The 17,722-nt window shown below is 35.5% G+C and overlaps 1 protein-coding gene across 2 annotated transcripts; it reads right to left on the bottom strand.

Annotated features, from left to right (window-relative positions):
* Nucleotides 1–4,374: 4,374 nt before the first annotated feature.
* LOC107864227 lies at nt 4,375–17,722 on the bottom strand (the record flags this gene model as incomplete). 2 transcript variants are annotated; one of them, XM_016710546.2, is given in 18 exon segments in its annotated part: nt 4,375–4,644; nt 5,085–5,190; nt 5,310–5,390; nt 5,489–5,625; nt 5,954–6,047; nt 6,131–6,204; nt 14,021–14,182; nt 14,265–14,324; nt 14,408–14,470; nt 14,626–14,749; nt 14,834–14,889; nt 14,960–15,055; nt 15,133–15,232; nt 15,326–15,474; nt 15,606–15,634; nt 16,187–16,367; nt 17,115–17,238; nt 17,575–17,722. In XM_016710546.2, coding segments are annotated over 18 exon segments (1,856 nt in total), but the record flags the coding sequence as incomplete, so codon positions are not given.

Below are 17,722 nucleotides of genomic sequence, written 5' to 3'. Positions count from 1 at the left end.
AACCTCACTCGACTCTCCAACTCGATATAGTCCTTCTCTTTCCAATCCTTTGAGATACCCTTGAATTGATTCCCTCATAACTTGGGTAGGTAGGATGTCCAAAATCAAGAGTCGGTTTCCCTCCTTCCTTCTGTTTCATTCTTTTTGAATAATGATCGGGACAAAATTCTATCTCATTACCTACTTCTTTGTCTGAAAATACTTCGTGTTTACATTCAAAGGGGGCATGCTGTAGACACCTAATTTTGTCCCTTCGAAGTTCAATTTTATTCATTTTTAGCTCATACTTTACTACGCACCCTCACCCGTGTGATAATCCCTCTACAAAATAACAAAACAATAACCTCTAACTAATTTTATCTTATCCTAACAACCTACCCAATCAAATTAAACCACCTTACTATCCTACCCCTCACCCCACTTACGTGTCCCATACACCATCTACAAAAATATATACACGCACATAGGGATACAAAGGGGGAGGATCTTCTTCTCCAAAAATTCCATACACGGATCTCACTAGAACACAACCACTCTATTTTTCTTTTATGAATAGAGAGAAACACAATAACACATAGAGAGCTCCTCCATTTGTTTTGTTGGTTTCCATGGATACAGACACACAAACAAATCCACTAGAATAGAAAGGGAGATCACTAAAAGGGGGAGAGACTATTACCCCCATTTTTTCCTTTCATTCAGCGAAACGAACACACACGCAGAGCTACACAAGAAAAAATGCCATAGAAGAGTGAGAGATTGGAAAGAGAGCGAGAGATTCGAGATCGAGAGATGAGGGAGAACAGGTAAGAAATCTAGTCTTGGTTTAAGTCTTTCGGTGAGATTCAACCCCTATTTTGAGCTTTTCCAGTGAAACTTTTCGCCGAAATTGACCGCTGGTTCATCATTCAGCTGTTTCCAGTCTTCGAAAGTTTGAAATTTCTTAGTTTCCTTTTTATTTCCAAGAAGATTAAGCCGGGAAACGCCCGGGTTGGTGGGTTCTATTGTGATTTGATTGTCTCAGATTCATCCGTATCTATTATTGGGTTCAAAATTTGGTTTTCTTGTTCATCTTACCTCATTAATCGAGTTCTGTTTTAGATTGCAAATTTCTCAATACCGAGTTGGATTTCAGAGGTTTTTATTTGTTCGAGGTTTTGAATTCAGGCTTCTTTAATATTATTATCATGACTTGTTTCTTCGAAGGTCCATTTCTAATCCTTACCTTTTGATTTTCTTGTTATGATATTTGGTAGGTAGATGTTGTGGTAGTGTATTGTTTGCTGATTGGACATTTTTTGGTGATTGGTGTTGTCTTATCTGAATAAGTAGTCGTTAGCATGAAATCGATGATGATATGGATGGATAATTGTGCTCGTATTTAAAAACTGTCATGTCTAAATGTGGGGGGATCGAAATTGCGAACTAATGAAGTAATGTGAATTGTTTGGTTGGACTTGAAATGGATCTTGATGTCGTTGAATTCGAATTAATTTCGGTTTATAATGTTGAACACAATAGTAGTATGCTTAGGTCGAATGGATAGGCAATGTAGGTTCGGGTAGGAAAAAGTCTAGGATGTGATTTGTTTGATTGAATGTTTAAATGTGTGTTTTGAACATTTTTTTAGTTAGTTAGCTTATTTAATTCAAATATATTATTTGGCCGGGAATGCCCCGAGGGATTTGTATTTATTTGTCGGGGAATGCCCCGACATATTATGTTGGCGGAAGATGTTCGTGAAGAAGGCCTGCGGCGTCGGGTAAAGCAAGGGAGAGTAGTGAAGATTAGTATAGGTTATATAGGATTTAATTTCACATTTTTCTATTTTGGACTGTATAAATTGGACTGAACATTACATTTTTTGGGGTTTATTTTGGTTTGTGTCTGTTTGCTTGATTGTTGTGTGTTTATGTGGTTTATACATCCTTAGTATTAAATTTAGCCGATATGCTCTACCAAGCGACCATGGTCAAACCACGGGATCGAGGGGTGCCTAACACCTTCCCCTCAATCAACAGAATTCCTTAGCTGGAATCTCTGTTCGCGAACCAGTCTTAAAGAGTCAAAAATAGTTTTGAAAAAGGATTTTCAACAGAGACTTGGCACACCAGATTATGCCAAGTGGCGACTTTGATTTTGAATACAAAAACTATCCTTCTTCGAAACAAATCTTCATTTTTGTCACTTAATAATTAAAAACCCTTTCGAACTTAAAATCTAAAACTTTTTTGGAGTACGAAAAGGGGTGTGACAAGTCAAATATGTACTTCTGTAAATACATATGCAAATATAGATGTAATTTTTATACTATTAATACATATGTAGATCTGTATGTCGATGTTGTTTGTCCATTTTTGAATATGTATATGCTATATAGAAAATATAAAATAGAACCCAAAAGAGAATGAGAAAGAAAAATTCAAAAAAATAGAAAGAAAAATAAAATCTATAGATAGAACAGTAAAAAAAAAAACAAATAGACAAAGAAAAATCCCAAAAAAATGAAGTGAAAAAGGAAAAAAAGAAGAAAGAAAAATGGAAGTTAGAAATAGAATTGTAAAAATAAAAGAAAAAAAAAAGAAACAAAAAAAATAAAAAAAGAAGAAGAAGAAAATGAAAATAGGAAAAGAAAAATATGAGGAAAAAAAATAAAAAAATAAAGAAAAAAAGGAAAAAGGAAAAAAAAGGAGAAAATAAAGTGGAAAGAAAAAAATAAAAACAAAAAAAAATGATAAAAAAGAAGATGAAAAAAATTAACAATAAAAAAAGTTAGAGATAAAAGAGAATGAAACATAGAAAAAAATAGTAATGATGCTTTATTTTGAAATTTTGAAGATCATGAACATAATAATCTTCAGACTTGAGTCTGATTTAGAAAAAGAATCTACTAGTTTAAATAAGAATAATTTTTGAAAAAAAGAATCTACTATATTACATAGCAGTAATTTGTGAAAAAGGAATTTACTGCTTAAAATATATGAGATAATTATTTCTTATTCAACTCAACTGATTTAAGTAAAAAAGAAACTGTAATTTCGTTCGTATATGTATTTATATAGCAAACTTTACCTAAAATACAAAATATAACTTGCTATTATTTGTAATTATAAAACAGTTGCTATGAAAGTGTTAATTATGGGCATAAGTATACTACTTATGAAATTTTTCCTTTTTTCATCATGTCACTTGCTCAGTAAACTTATCTACGTAAAACTGCATATCAAATTTTAAAATTTTAACATAACTGTAACAAGAGCAGAGTTTGTAATAAACATATTCTCTAGTTCCATGTTTCTACTTGATCCCATTTTACTTTTGTTCATTTATAAACAACCTACCAGCGCTGCACGTTGAAAGACAAATATATTTATTCATTGAAAAAATTCAATCAACAGAACTGAGAGAGGGATAATTTTATTTGTGTATTTTGTGAGTCGAATCGGGCAGGTTAAATTAAAATGTGTTTTATTTGAAAAAAATGAGTCATTTAACGTTGATTTGGACTTTTCTTTTAAAGAAAGAATACATGTGAGAAATTTCTTAACAATGAGAGTAAATTTATCCCGAAAATATGACATCAAGAGTAAATTTAACTTCAAAATATGACAAATGGTATATTTAACCAATTTTTCAAAGTTGAGGGGTAAAATTTGCTCCAAAGTATGACAAAAGGATAAATTTAACCCTAAATTATAACAAAGGGTGTATTATAGCTAATTTTTCAAAGTAAAAAAGTAAATTTGACCGTTTTCCCTAAACTAACTGTAACAACTCAATCCCTCATTTTGAATTTTACCATCTCGATCATTCCTTTATTTGGAACTTTATGTAGGTTCATATAATATTTGACGTACTTCCTTGAGTATTATCGAGCACTAAATTCATTATTTTATTAGTTATGAGTTTGTCATGAGACAACGATTAATAAAAATAATAATAACAAAAGATAAACACATAATTTTACGTGGGAAATCTTCTGAGTAAAAAATAAATTCACGGTCAATCATATCAACTCTTATTATTTAATTTCCCGATAAAGAATACACCAAGTAATCCATATTTGTATAGCTAGGCTGTGAAACACCCTAATTCTAAAATGTTAAGTATGTGCTCCAAGCAATTTTTTTCAAATAACCTACAGATTACTAAATCCATGCTTCACAATTGACCTAATTCTTGCTTCACAATTAAACATAACAAGTCTAAACTTTATATACAATTTGTAAAGCATTGTAAATTTTTTCATGATTAATTGAGGTTGATAACTAGTTTGATTAAGAGAGTAAACTAAACATATTTTGGTTTCTTATTCCTGCTTCATTATCAATAGGATCAAATTTCAAACAACCAAAATATCATCACCTTTTCCTATTTTAATAATAGTAAATCCCTCGAAAAGCTTTTATTAGGTAATTGAAAAAATTTCACACAATACATGGGTACAAGAGAATAACAGAATTCAGCACAAGCCAATGACATGATATGTCTTTATTAGTTTTTCATGCTGTTTTGAGGAACTATTTATTAGCAAAGACAAAGTTACGATATAATATTCCAAAGAAAGCAACTCTAATAAGCTGAAGGCACACCGTTGTAAGGATCACCAAATGTTGCAACATTGCCTGGCCTTGAAAATACAATCTACAAAGTAAGAAGCACCAGTTGGTCAGTTGTTTTACTTCTCAAATTTAGTGAAACAGTTTAAACATTCATTGTAAAAAGATGGAATAAGTGCATGCATGTATTAACTATTGAAAACATAATTTGATAAATAAGGCTTGTCCCCTCTTAAGTTTATAAATAAAGTAGTTCATATGATTCAACGTGATACAGAGTTTGAGTTTCAACGTTTACCCTTGAAGTGGCATTTAAAAAATATGCGTAAGTGAATAAAATTTTGTACAATCTCTAATTACTTAACTTTTCGATGAGGTGTTAATATTATTCAAAATTGCTTTTATGTTTTTATCTAACCTTTTTTCCATTACAACTACTTCAATCTACTCATGCATTTCCACTTGGTCCTTAAAAAATTTTGAGATTATTTTCTCAAGTTTTTAAAGATTTATCACCATATATACCTGATAATCTCCAATTGTGCACGTTTTGAAGCCAGCAGCAATATAGTCAAAGTAGTACTCCCATGTCCTGATAAACTTGTCATCGAATCCCAAAGCACGAATTCGGCTAGTGATATAGAGTAACCAATTTTCAAGTATTAGCATTTAGAACTGATCAAGCTACAAATGACTCATGAAGGAAACGGTTCAAAGAGAAGGTTCGTGGACTTATTTTGGTTTTGTTACCTTTTATTTTTCAGGAAGTTTTTTCGCCAACATCTGAGTGTCTGGTAGTAATGAATTCCTATCTCTTCCAGGTGAACTACACTGCATTGATATCATTTATCCGATGCTTTCAGGAAGATACACTTTTGAAAGAGTGACAAGCACGCTAATGCAAAATCACAATATTAACTCATTGTTACCATAGTCTTGATGCAGCAGCCATGGCTGATGTTACTTGACTTAGTGCATGGAAGCCTCCGCCTGGGAATATATATTCTCTCATGAAGTCTGTGCTATGTCTGTGACTGTCATACCTCTCGTCTGGTATTGAAATGAACTAGGGAAAGCCAAAACTTATGAAAAGCAGCATTAAAAAAAAAGGGCAACATAACAGTGAAGAAATTGATGTTGGAAAACGACTTTGTACTGGAAGAAGAAAAGCCTTACTTAGATTTTTGCTATACATCATACATGTATTATCAGGAAATTAATTTAAGAGTAAATGGTTTGTTCATGAACAGGAGAAAGAGGAAAAGTTTCAGCACTAAATTAAGGTACATATACTAGACTAGATTTGAGAGTGCTATTTTCTCCTAATTTCTAACAATTGAAGGGAAAAAGTGAACGAAGTGGAACGTGTTGATGGGTCACTTAAAATTCATTACCTGCAGAACTAGAAGCCCATTTTTTGCCAATGCAGACTCACAACAAGTAAAGAATTCACCTAAGAAATCATGACCAACATGTTCCAACATCCCGCTGAAAATGACAATTTACAACTGTAACACTAGCTCGACATGTCATAATACAATATGTCAAGATTTAGATGAGTGAAAACTTACATTGATATAATCCTATCATATTTGTCCTCCTTTGGGATTTGGCGATAGTCACATAGGATTAATGTAATTTGATCCTGCGAAAAGATTTCATTGATCAATTGAAGATTAATAGATAACCACCACCACCACCACCACAACACACCAGTGCAATCCCACAAGTAAGGTATGGGGAGGGTGGTATTTACGTGGACCTCACCTCTACCATGTGAAGGTAGAGAAGTTATTTTCGATAGACCATGAGGTAAAAAATTTCAAAGCAGGTATGAAAAGGAAATACAATAGTGAAGAAGCTATGATTAAATAACAAAGAAAAGGCATTAGAAACAACCAAAAAAATATGATAACAAAAAATAAAAATAAAATCGAAGAATAAGTTAATAAGAGAGCAATAGTACTACTTTGGATAAGGAAAACTAGACAACACTCAACTACCTTTTAACCTTCTACCCTAATATCCTCGATCTCCATATCCTCCCTATCTAGAGTTATGACCTCGATAACCTGCAGGTGTGCATGCCTTATCTAATTACCTCCCTAAATACTTCTTCAGCATAACTCTATCTCTCTTCAAACCCACCATGGTCAACCTCTCACACCTCCTCATCAGGGTGTCTATGCATCTCATCTTCACATGTATGAACCATCTCAGTCTTGCTCGCCTTATCTTGTCCACCATGGAACCATCTCAGCCTCACTTCTCTCATCTCAACCTAGCTTTAAAGTGTTGGGTTCAAGGTGTATGTATGAATGGAAAATGGAGAAAAAAAATAGTGGAGGGAAAGAGAGACACTAAAATGGAAAGTGTACTCTTTTATGGAAAGCTTACTAAATTCTCCCACATTGGTGGGAGAAAAAAGCTTTCATTTGTTTATATTGAGAAACACATCTCCACATGGATGGTGAGGCAAGAACAAGGTGGTGCCTCACACCGTCGTCGTCGTAGCTCACTCAGCTCAGCTTTGAATATTTTACTCCATGCATGGGCTCATTTCGGACGCTATGCTAACGCATACACAACGCATCTCGAAGGGATACGACCCTTCGAGGAAAAAGGCACACTGGTTCGCGCAATAGCGTGACCTGCAGGTGTAGATACAACGCAGGTACGCGAACTGTAGGCGCAGATGTAGCACAGGTAGCCACTGGAATTAGACAGTGTCATCTGCGGCCGCAGATCAGGTGTAGGTCTAGCACAGACTGGGCATAGGTGATGTGACTGTACTGAATAGATGCCTTTTGCTGAACTAATGCATCCTTTCTGAAAGAACACATAAAGTCAATAAATATCTGACGTATTCCTTAGGTATTAACATGATTTTTGACAGCGTAAACACTCTTCTTTTCTAGAAAACTCTATATGATCATTAGCTGTTGAGTGAGTTCGACGAATCCAATAATTTGAGGTACCGCTATTGTTGGATTGAAGGTCATGTTATCCTGAGAGAAAGATTCCATAACCTCGGGTACAGTGAGGGGAATTATTCCTTAAGGACACTCTGTGAAGTCCGGGGATTTGGCCTTAAAATTTTGTTTCATCTTATTTCTGAAATAACAACATACTTCTTGGATAGATTAATTTTAATCTTGTGTTGAAGGTGTTGTGTAACTTCATAGGTGTTCTTTTCTAAGACTTGAACTTGTGTTGAAGTTGTTGTCTACCTAAATACAGATTTTTGTACCCGAAAATATTGAAATTAACAATCTAAAGGAATAACCTTTCAGAATTTGTATTTCTTGATTTATGGAGATTAAAGCTTTAAGCTTTCTACTCCGTTTGAACTTAACTGGTGGTTTGAAGACATAAAATCTTCATCACAAGTTAAAGATCACTCGGTTGACAATTGGAAGTCATAAAAAATTCATTGTTAAACTAGAAATAAGAGGTGTTTAAAGTTGCTGCAACTTTATTAAGAGTATTTTGATATACTAAACTTTCTTTCTTATTGTGACAGGAAAATGACTAACGATAGTCAAATGCATGATACTGCAACGACTGTGGAGGCAACTAGTATTGCTACAATAAGTTGTACGAATACTCCACCGGCAATGGCACCAATGCAGAAATCCAGAAAGTTTTCAGGTATTGACTTCAAAAGGTGGCAGCAGAAAATATTTTTCTATGTTACAACTCATTGTCTTCAAAGGTTCACATTTGAGGAAGCTCTAGAGGTGCTCGAGGGAACCTCTGAACAAGAGTAATTTGTGATTGTGGAGGCTTGAAAACACTCTGATTTTCTTTGCAGGAACTACATCTTGAGTGGTCTCTAAGATGATCTCTACAATGTATATAGTGGAAAAAAGACAACAAAAGGGTTGTGGGGAGCACTAGAACGGAAGTACAAGACAGAGGATGTCGAAACTAAAAAGTTCTTCATTGCAAGATTCCTGAAATATAAAATTATAGATAAAAAGTCCGTTGTTTCCCAAGTGCAGGAACTACAAGTAATCATCTATGATTTCCTTGCGGAAAAATTGATTTTGACAAATACCTTTGTTGAACAGTTTAAAAATGTTCTTAGTATTCATATAAATTGCATTGTAGGTTTGATCGTGAATGAAGTATTTCACGTAGTAGCAATAATAGAGAAGCTACCACTTATGTGGAAGGACTTTAAGAACTATTTGAAACACAAACGTAAGGAGATTTCTATCAAAGATCTAATCATTAGATTGCGCAATGAAGAAGACAATAAGGCTGCAGAAAAAAGGTCAAGAGGAAATTCTGCAATGAATGGAGCAAACATTGTAGAAGATGACCACAACTCTGAAAAGCGAAAGAAAGCTGGAAATGAAAGAAATCAACCCAAGAATAAATTCAAGGGAAAGTGCTTCAATAGTGGCAAGATTATCCACAAATCAACATATTGTCGGGCCCCTAAGAAAGGTAAGAAAAATGACCAAGCAAATATGGCTGAGTCTAAGAAAGAAGCAAATGATCTGTGTGCTATGCTTTTCGAATGCAAATTGGTGGGAAATCCTCGCGAATGGTGGATGAATTTTGGTGCCACCCGCCATGTTTGTGCTAATAAAGAGTTGTTTGCAATGATCACTTTGGCTCAAGGAGAAGAAAAGATCTTTATGGCTAACTCTGCTACTGCAAAAGTAGAAGGAACAGGGATAGTATGCTTGAAAATGACTTCAAGCAAAGTATTGACACTCAACAATGTCCTATATCTACTGGAATTAAGAAAGAACTTGATTTATGTATCACTTCTAGATAAAAATGGATTCAAATGTGTAACTATTTTCGAAAAAGTTGTAATTAGCAAAGGAGAAGTGTATGTAGGAAAATGCTATCTCACTAAGGGCCTATATAAGATGAATGTAATGACTATTGAAATCAATAAAAGTTCTTCTTCTTCTTACTTACTTGAGTCTAATGAATTGCGGCATGAACCTTTATGACATGTCAATTATAAAACTTTGCGAAAACTAATTAACTTAGAAGTTTTGTCAAACTTTGAGTGCAATAAATCAAAGTGTCAAACGTGTGTGGAATCAAAGTATGCTAAGCATCCGTATAAGTCCTTTGAAAGGAATTCCAATCCCTTAGACTTAATACACACTGACATTTGTGATATGAAGTCAATACCATCACGTGGTGGGAAAAAGTATTTCATAACTTTTACTAACGATTACACTAGATATTGTTATGTCTACTTGCTAAATAGTAAGGATAAAGCAATAAATGCGTTTAAGCAATACAAAAATGAAGTTGAAAATCAGTTAGAGACAAAGATCAAAACTATAAGAAGTGATAGAGGTGGAGAATATAAATCTCCCTTCGCCGAAATATTTGTAGAGAATGGAATTGTCCATCAAACTACGACCCTGTATTCACCTCAATCTAATGAAATTGCGGAAATTAAAAACCAAACTTTGAAGAAAATGATAAATATCTTACTTATAAATTTAGGTTTACCGCAAAACTTGTGGGGGGAGGATATCCTTACATCCAACCGAATACTCAATAGAGTTTCCCATAGTAAGACATAACCAATTTCTTATGAAACATGAAAAGAAAGGAAACCCAACTTGAAAATTTTCAAAGTGTGGGGGTGCTAACGAAGGTTCAAGTTCCTAAGCCTAAACGGGTAAGGTTAGGACCTAAGACGGTAGACTGCGTATTCATAGGATATGCTAAAAGTAGCATGTCGATATTTGGTTCATAAATCTGAACATCCAAATATGAATGAAAATATGATAATTGAATCAGATAATGCTGAATTCTTTGAACACATTTATCCGTATAAAACTAGACATGAACAGTCTAGTGAGGGGTCTAAACGACCTCGAGATGAGATAAGTGAGAATGTACATAATGATGAGAATCCAAGATGTAGTACACGTCAAAGAATGTCAACTTCTTTTGGATCAGATTTTGTAGCATTTCTCTTAGAAAATGAGCCTCAAACATTTAAAAAAGTAATGGCATCTTCAGATTTATCCTTTTGGAAAGAGACAATCAATAGTGAGATTGATTCAATCTTAAGCAATCATATGTGGAAATTGGTTGATCTTCCTCTAGGAAATAAACCTTTAGGTTCTAAATGGATCTTCAAAAAAATAAAGATGGATGGTACTATTGACAAATACAAGGCAAGACTTGTAGTAAAAGACTTCAAACAGAAAAAAAGGCCTTAATTACTTTGATGCATACTCGCCTGTAATGAAGATAACGTCAATTCGAATGTTAATTGCCCCGGTGGCAGTATATGGTCTTAAAATCTATCAAATGGATGTGAAAACAACATTTCTAAATGAAAAATTGGAGGAAGAAATTTACATGGAACAACCTGAGGGTTTTATGGTTCCAGGAAAAGAAAATAAGGTGTGTAAACTTGTTAAGTCACTTTATGGACTAAAACAAGCACCTAAACAATGGAATGCAAAGTTTGACCAAACCATGTTGGCAAACGGGTTCAAGATAAATGAATGTGATAAATATGTTTACATTAAAGACACTCCAAATAACCAAGTCATTATTTTTTTTTATGTGGATGATATGTTGATCATCAATAGAAACATTTCTGATATAAATGCTACAAAATAAATGCTTGAGAGCAAGTTTGATATGAAAGACCTTGGAGTTGCAGATGTGATCTTAAGAATAAGAATCCATAGAACTCCACAAGGGTTGGCGTTGTCACAGTCTCACTACATCGAAAAGGTACTTGATAAATTCAAGTATTTGGAATTTGGTATTGCCAAGACTCCATTAGATGTGAGCTTCGCACTTCGAAAGAATGAAGGTGAAAGTGACTCACAATTGGAGTACGTAAGAGTATTGGGATATTTAATGTATATAATGAATTTTACACGACTAGACATAGCATGTGTTATTAGTAAGTTGAGTCAGTACATGAGTAATCCCAATAAAACTCATTGGATGACAATGAAAAAAGTTTTGGGGTATCTTAAATACACTCAAGACTATGCTTTGCATTATAATAGATATCCCGCTGTACTTGAAGAATATAGTGATGCAAATTGGATCACCGGATCGAACGAAGTAAAATCCACAAGTGGATATGTATTTACTATTGGTAGAGGAGCAGTCTCTTGGAAACTATCCAAACAGACATATATTGCTCGCTCTACAATGGAATAAGAATTTATCGCATTGGATAAAGCTGGTGAAGAAGTAGAATGGCTTCGAAATTTCTTGGAAGATATATCTTATTGGACCAAACTAATGGCACCAGTATGTATACACTGTGATAGTCAAGCGGCAATAGGTAGTGCAAGGAGCATGATGTACAACGGTAAATCTTGTCACATAAGACGGAGACATAATATTATTAGAAAACTTCTCTCTAGTGGAATTATCACTATTGACTATATAAAGTCAAAGGATAATATATCGAATCCACTTACAAAAGGTCTATCTAGAGAAGGAGTGGAAATGACATCCAAGGGAATGGGTTTAAGGCCCAGGACAAGTCAGTATGACGGTAACTCTACCTAGAAGACTGGAAATCTCAAGAGCTAGGTTCAACGATATCAAACAAAGTTGTGTCTGACAGGTTCAACATTGTCAATTACCCAACCTATTCTCATGATGTAGATAATATTTAGTAAACGAGGATAAGACTTATGGTGTGAAGTCTTTTAATGATTATCTAAATTTGACATATATGACCAAATATTTTAATCTATAGGATTGAACGCTTAAAAATCACCTATTTGAAGGCGAAGTGGAAGCCTCTTCAAGGAGAATGTTAGTAAAGGCCTATTCTCTAAGCTCTCATAAAACCGAGACGTGTTCATGGATGAAAAGAACAAAACCGTGAGAACCATAAACGGTAAAAGAATGTTTGTGTGACATGTGTTTTCTAGGTGTACATTAAAGCTCGACAGTTCAAAGATATCAAATCTACCGATTGACTGAGTGCATCTGATGCATGTTTACTACAGAAAGTTCAAAGGGAAATTGACTTATCCAGATTCAATCAGTCTTTGCTAAATGATCACATGCTTGTTTGTATATTCTTCAAAAGAAAGCCATTCCCCATTCATGTGGGGGATTGTTAGTTTCAAGGTGTATGTATGAAAGGAAAATGAAGGAAAAAAATAGTGGAGGGAAAGAGAGACACTAAAACAAAAAGTGTACTCTTTTATGGAAAGCTTACTAAATTCTCCCACATTGGTGGGAGAAAGAAGCTTTCATGTGTTTACATTGAGAAACACATCTTCACATGGATAGTGAGGAAAGAACAAGGTGGTGCCTCACGCCGTCGTCATCGTCGCTCGCTCGACTTCAGCTTCAGCTTTGGATTTGATTTGGATGTGGATTTGGAAAACGATCAATGAGATCTATCTTTTTGATAAAATTTATTTGAAACTTGATGAACAAGTGGAATGTTTAATCCAAAGAATCTGATAGAAATATTTTACTCCATGTGTGGGCGCATTTCGGACGCATGTTAACGCATACGCAACACATCTCGAAGGGATGCGACTCTTTGAGGCAAAAGGCATACTGGTTCGCGTAATAGCGTGACCCTCAGGCGCAGATGCAGCATAGGTACGCGACCTGTGGGCGCAGATGCAACAGGTAGCCACTGGAATGACAGTGTCACCTGCGGCTGCAGATCAGGCGCAGGTCCAGCACAGACTGGGCGCAGGTGACGTGACTGTACTGAATAGGTGCCTTTTCGCTGAACTAATGCATCCTTTCTGAAAGGACACATAAAGGCTATAAATATCTAACGTATTTCTTAGGTATTAACATGATTTTTGACAGCATAAACACTTTCTTTTCTACAAAAACTCTATATGATCATCAGTCGTTGAGTGAGTTCGACGAATCCAATAATTTGAGGTACCGCTATTGTTGGATTGAAAGTCATGTTATGCTGAGAGAAAGATTCCATAACCTCGGGTACAGTGAGGAGAATTATTCATTAAGGACACTCTATGAAGTCGGGGGACTTGGCCTTAAAATTCTGTTTCATCTTATTTTTGAAATAACAACATACTTCTTGGATAGATTAATTTTAATCTTGTGTTGAAGGAGTTGAGTAACTTCATAGGAGTTCTTGTCTGAGACTTGAATTTGTGTTGAAGTTGTTGTCTGCCTAAATACAGATTTGTGTACCCGAAAACATTGAAATTAACATAAAGTAGCTCAGATTTTGCTTGCAAGTGTTAAGAAGATCATGTTCCCAGGTTAATTGTACAAGGACAAATGTGGGAATGTATCATACAAAGAAGCAGTTTTGTTAATTTTGTGTCATAACTTCTCTGTCCTGACTTGGTATCTAGTTTGTTCAGGCGCTCTTACAACTTAGAAGTAGAGAAAACGGAAGGTTAAGTTCATGAAGTGGAATTTCCTAGTTGCTTCATCATTTGACTCTGTTTATAGAAATTATATTGAAGTGTACACACCTGAAGGCCTGCTTGCTCAACTCTTAACTGTGCATACTCCAGTTGCCGCTCGGAGAGAGTAATACCAGTATATTTGCATCCTGTTTGCTTGACAACTTCCACAGCAAAGCTTCCCCAACCAAATCCAATATCTAAAATGTGATGTTCCTTGCTAATTTTTGCCTAAATAGATTAGAAGCAGAATCAAATCATGCCGGAAATTTATGTATAAAAGGAAAAGACTTTTACTTAGCTGATGACTCACCTTTCTAATGAGAACAGAAATTTTTCTCAGCTGTGCATCTTTTAGGTCTTCATCCTCACTCTAGAAAAATTAAGAAAGAAATATAGGTTAAAATATGAAGAAGAAGAAAAAATTCGCAAGCATTGAACAATTTGAGAGCTAACCTTGAATATTGCGCATGAGTATGTCATTGTCTCGTCCAGAAAGAGTGAGAAGAGTTCGTTACTCTGGAAATAATAGTTAACATCACAATGCTTATAATCTATACAATGCCAGCCAATTTTACATTAATAGCAACTGGCAAGAATATGGCCTGGATTGAGTACTTCAATTTCACCGGTGATCTTTGACATCCCCTACATTCTTTGGGTTAATTAATTACCAGGTCATAATGACGAGAGATATTGCGGCGAGCCTGAGTCAGGGTGTTCCGATTTGAAACATGACGAATGAAGTATTTTGCAGATGACGGCAGTGCTGTAAAAAGCAGTGGTGTCCACCAGCCTCTAGAGCCATGAAAAGCGATGAAGAACTTTAACATATGAACAGAAGTTTATGTTTCTTGATTTCACGTCAGTGAACTGTTTTACCTGTTCTTGCAAGACCTTTTAACAGATTCTTTCAAATCTCCGTTGGCAATAAGTACCTGCAAAAGATTTCGGGAAGCTATGTACCAACCAAAAGTTATTTACAAATAAATCTAGTCATTTCCTCACCATGAAAAGATTAAGAAGACCTTCATTTTTATCAACAAAAGAGAAATCCCCATGAATAAAAGCATCAGCAAAACCGATGTCAGCTTCAGTTGCAATCTGTAAGACATTATCTATGTCACAGAATTTGTCTGTTTTTTAATCACTTGTAGTGGCAAAAGAAAATATCAATTTACCTTCCAGTAGAACTGTGTAGTATGAACTATTAGAGAAACTTTGAGAGAGCAGTTCATCTCTGTTCCTTGGAAGGTGACAATTGTACCTCCTTCCAGCAAGCTGTATATTGAAACATCAAGTTTTTAGACACAAATCTGCCACTATATTGAGATAAAACTAAAAGCAAGACAAGGTGAAACTATCATCACTCACATTATGCATCCTGTTTTAATGAAACTTTTTAGAAATCTAGTAACGAGGAGGCGTGCTCCTGTCTCTGGCCAGGTTGATGCCATGTATTTGGGGTTGTCCAGAATACTACAATTCCTTTGAAGCATGCCATATGCAGCAACCACACCCGCCTGAGAGGACCAAGGGGTAGACAATCATCCAAATGAGACCAAAGGGACAACAAAAGCTGGAAAATCTATTGGGCATAAGGTGATACTTCAAATTACATCTGTTGAGCTCTTATTAGAAGATGTAGTACTACCTTAAGTCCATTCTCATGGAAGCCATAGCCTGAATGTATTCAAACAAAAATACACAAATAAGCAGTGAAACAAAAGGCGGAAAATAAAGTTTGTGCACTCAAGGAAGCAAAGACAAATAGAACAACTCAAGTTACAAGTGCTACCAGTAGGTTTTCTTTAACCTTATGTGGAGACAAACAAAGAATAAACCAAGACACTAGGTTGTTGTATTTAGTTGCCGTCATCAAGTTTAAATGGAAAGAATGAAGAGTCAGAAATGAATGAAGTTCTTTCTGAAGAGAGGGAAACAGAAATGTAGTCATTTTATCCATGAAGAGTCAGAATAATCTCTTAAAACAGATTCAAACTTATAAGCTGCAATTTGCCAGGACTAACGTAGAGAACCATAAAAGTTTAGAGAAAGAAACTTTATTGTTTCAGTGCTGCAAATAATTTAAATCACAATAGTGAGTGGTGCAAAATTTCAAGTTACAGTCAGAGGAACTGGTTCTCTAGATTCAAAATAGTTGGAGTCTAACAGCTGACTATGCATGAAGGAACATTTATCGTGAAGCAACTATCCGGAAAAAGAGATTCATACCTTGATATGCTCCACAAAACCATATTCCTCTCTTCCCTTGGATTTGATGTAGCTCACATGAAGCTTGTGATGCAGCAACCGAGGGGACTGGGTGTCTTGTTTTCCACTTAAGCAACGTATGTTCTGGTGTGTGAGGAGGATTAAAGGTTACGAGATAACGCATCTTTGACTCACCAAGTTTCTGCAAGTTTAGATAGCTCATAAATCAAGGGAGCCATTACAAGAGAAATGACTCCCCACTAGAGAGTAGTAGAAGTCCTTATCACTGAATTTGTTATAAACCAAATGGGAGAGCCCAACCAAAAACTAGTCTAATAGGTGAGAGAACCCATTTGACTTATAATCCCCTTAGCATTTCTCTATTTTACTAATGTGGGACAATTGGTTCATAACAATCGGTTCCGCTTGAGAACCAACGGCCCCGTTGGTCACGGCTGAGCACCACTCCTGGCACACAGGCCACCACTCTGAGTCACGGATCCCTGAATTTGTTATAAAGCAAACGGGAGAGCCCAATCCAAAAGAATAGTCTAATAGGTGGGAGAATCCATTTGGGGTATAATCCCCTTAGCATTTCTCTATTTTACCAATGTGGGACAATTGGTTCATAACAATCGGTTCCTCTTGAGAACCAACGACCTCGTTGGTCACGGCTGAGCACCACTCCTGGCATATAGGCCACCACTCCGAGTCACTCTTGGGTCTAGGCCTCCAATCCTGGCACGCAGGCCACCACTCCAAGTCACGGCCCAACGCGTGGGACTATCAATGAAAGTACCAATGTTATAAACCAAACGGGAGAGCCCAACACAAAAGACTAGTATAATAAGTGGGAGAACCCATTTGGCTTGTAATCCCCATAGCATTTCTCTATTTTTCCAATGTGGGACAATTGATTCATAACAGAATTGGATAACAATTAACACACCTGGATTACATTGAGCCAATATGTCGCACATCCTCTATTATTCATGGTTCCAAGAAAGTTACAAGCACTCCATGCTGCTGGGTTTTGAGGCAGGAATTTTTCATCGCGATGAAGGAAAATATCACTGGGCCATAGAGAAGAGAAAATGATTTTGTATTTTAACATCATAAATCTTTTTCAAAGTCGTGCTCCGGTGGTTGTTTGTGGAATTGTAGAGGCACAATTACTAAATATTAATCCAGGTCTCCAGTACTATTTTCATATTAGCTGAGAAATCTTGCAGGCTGTTAATTGACTAAAAACTAGCCTCCATTAAGACATGCATTTTATCTGAACTTCACTAGAGCAAAAAAGAGATCTTCTGGTAATAGAAAATACAAATACTAAACACGGTGTTAAAATAAAGTAGAATTGTAGAGAAAAGAATGCCGGGATGTTCAAATAAAGGAGACCAAAGTACCTGTAGACAAACTGGAAAGTCCCCAATATTCTTGTTTCATCATACGTTGCCTCTTTGCCTAACATTTTCAAAGTATCTGGAGCAAGTGAAGCTATTATGCATCCCTCAAATACTTCTTTTGCACCATCATTGCAAGCTATGGTACAAC

The sequence above is a fragment of the Capsicum annuum genome, chromosome 3, assembly GCF_002878395.1.
Source record: "Capsicum annuum cultivar UCD-10X-F1 chromosome 3, UCD10Xv1.1, whole genome shotgun sequence".
Lineage (NCBI taxonomy): Eukaryota > Viridiplantae > Streptophyta > Magnoliopsida > Solanales > Solanaceae > Capsicum > Capsicum annuum.
Note: the sequence above shows the minus strand (reverse complement) of the source record. Positions and strands in the feature narration are given on the sequence as shown.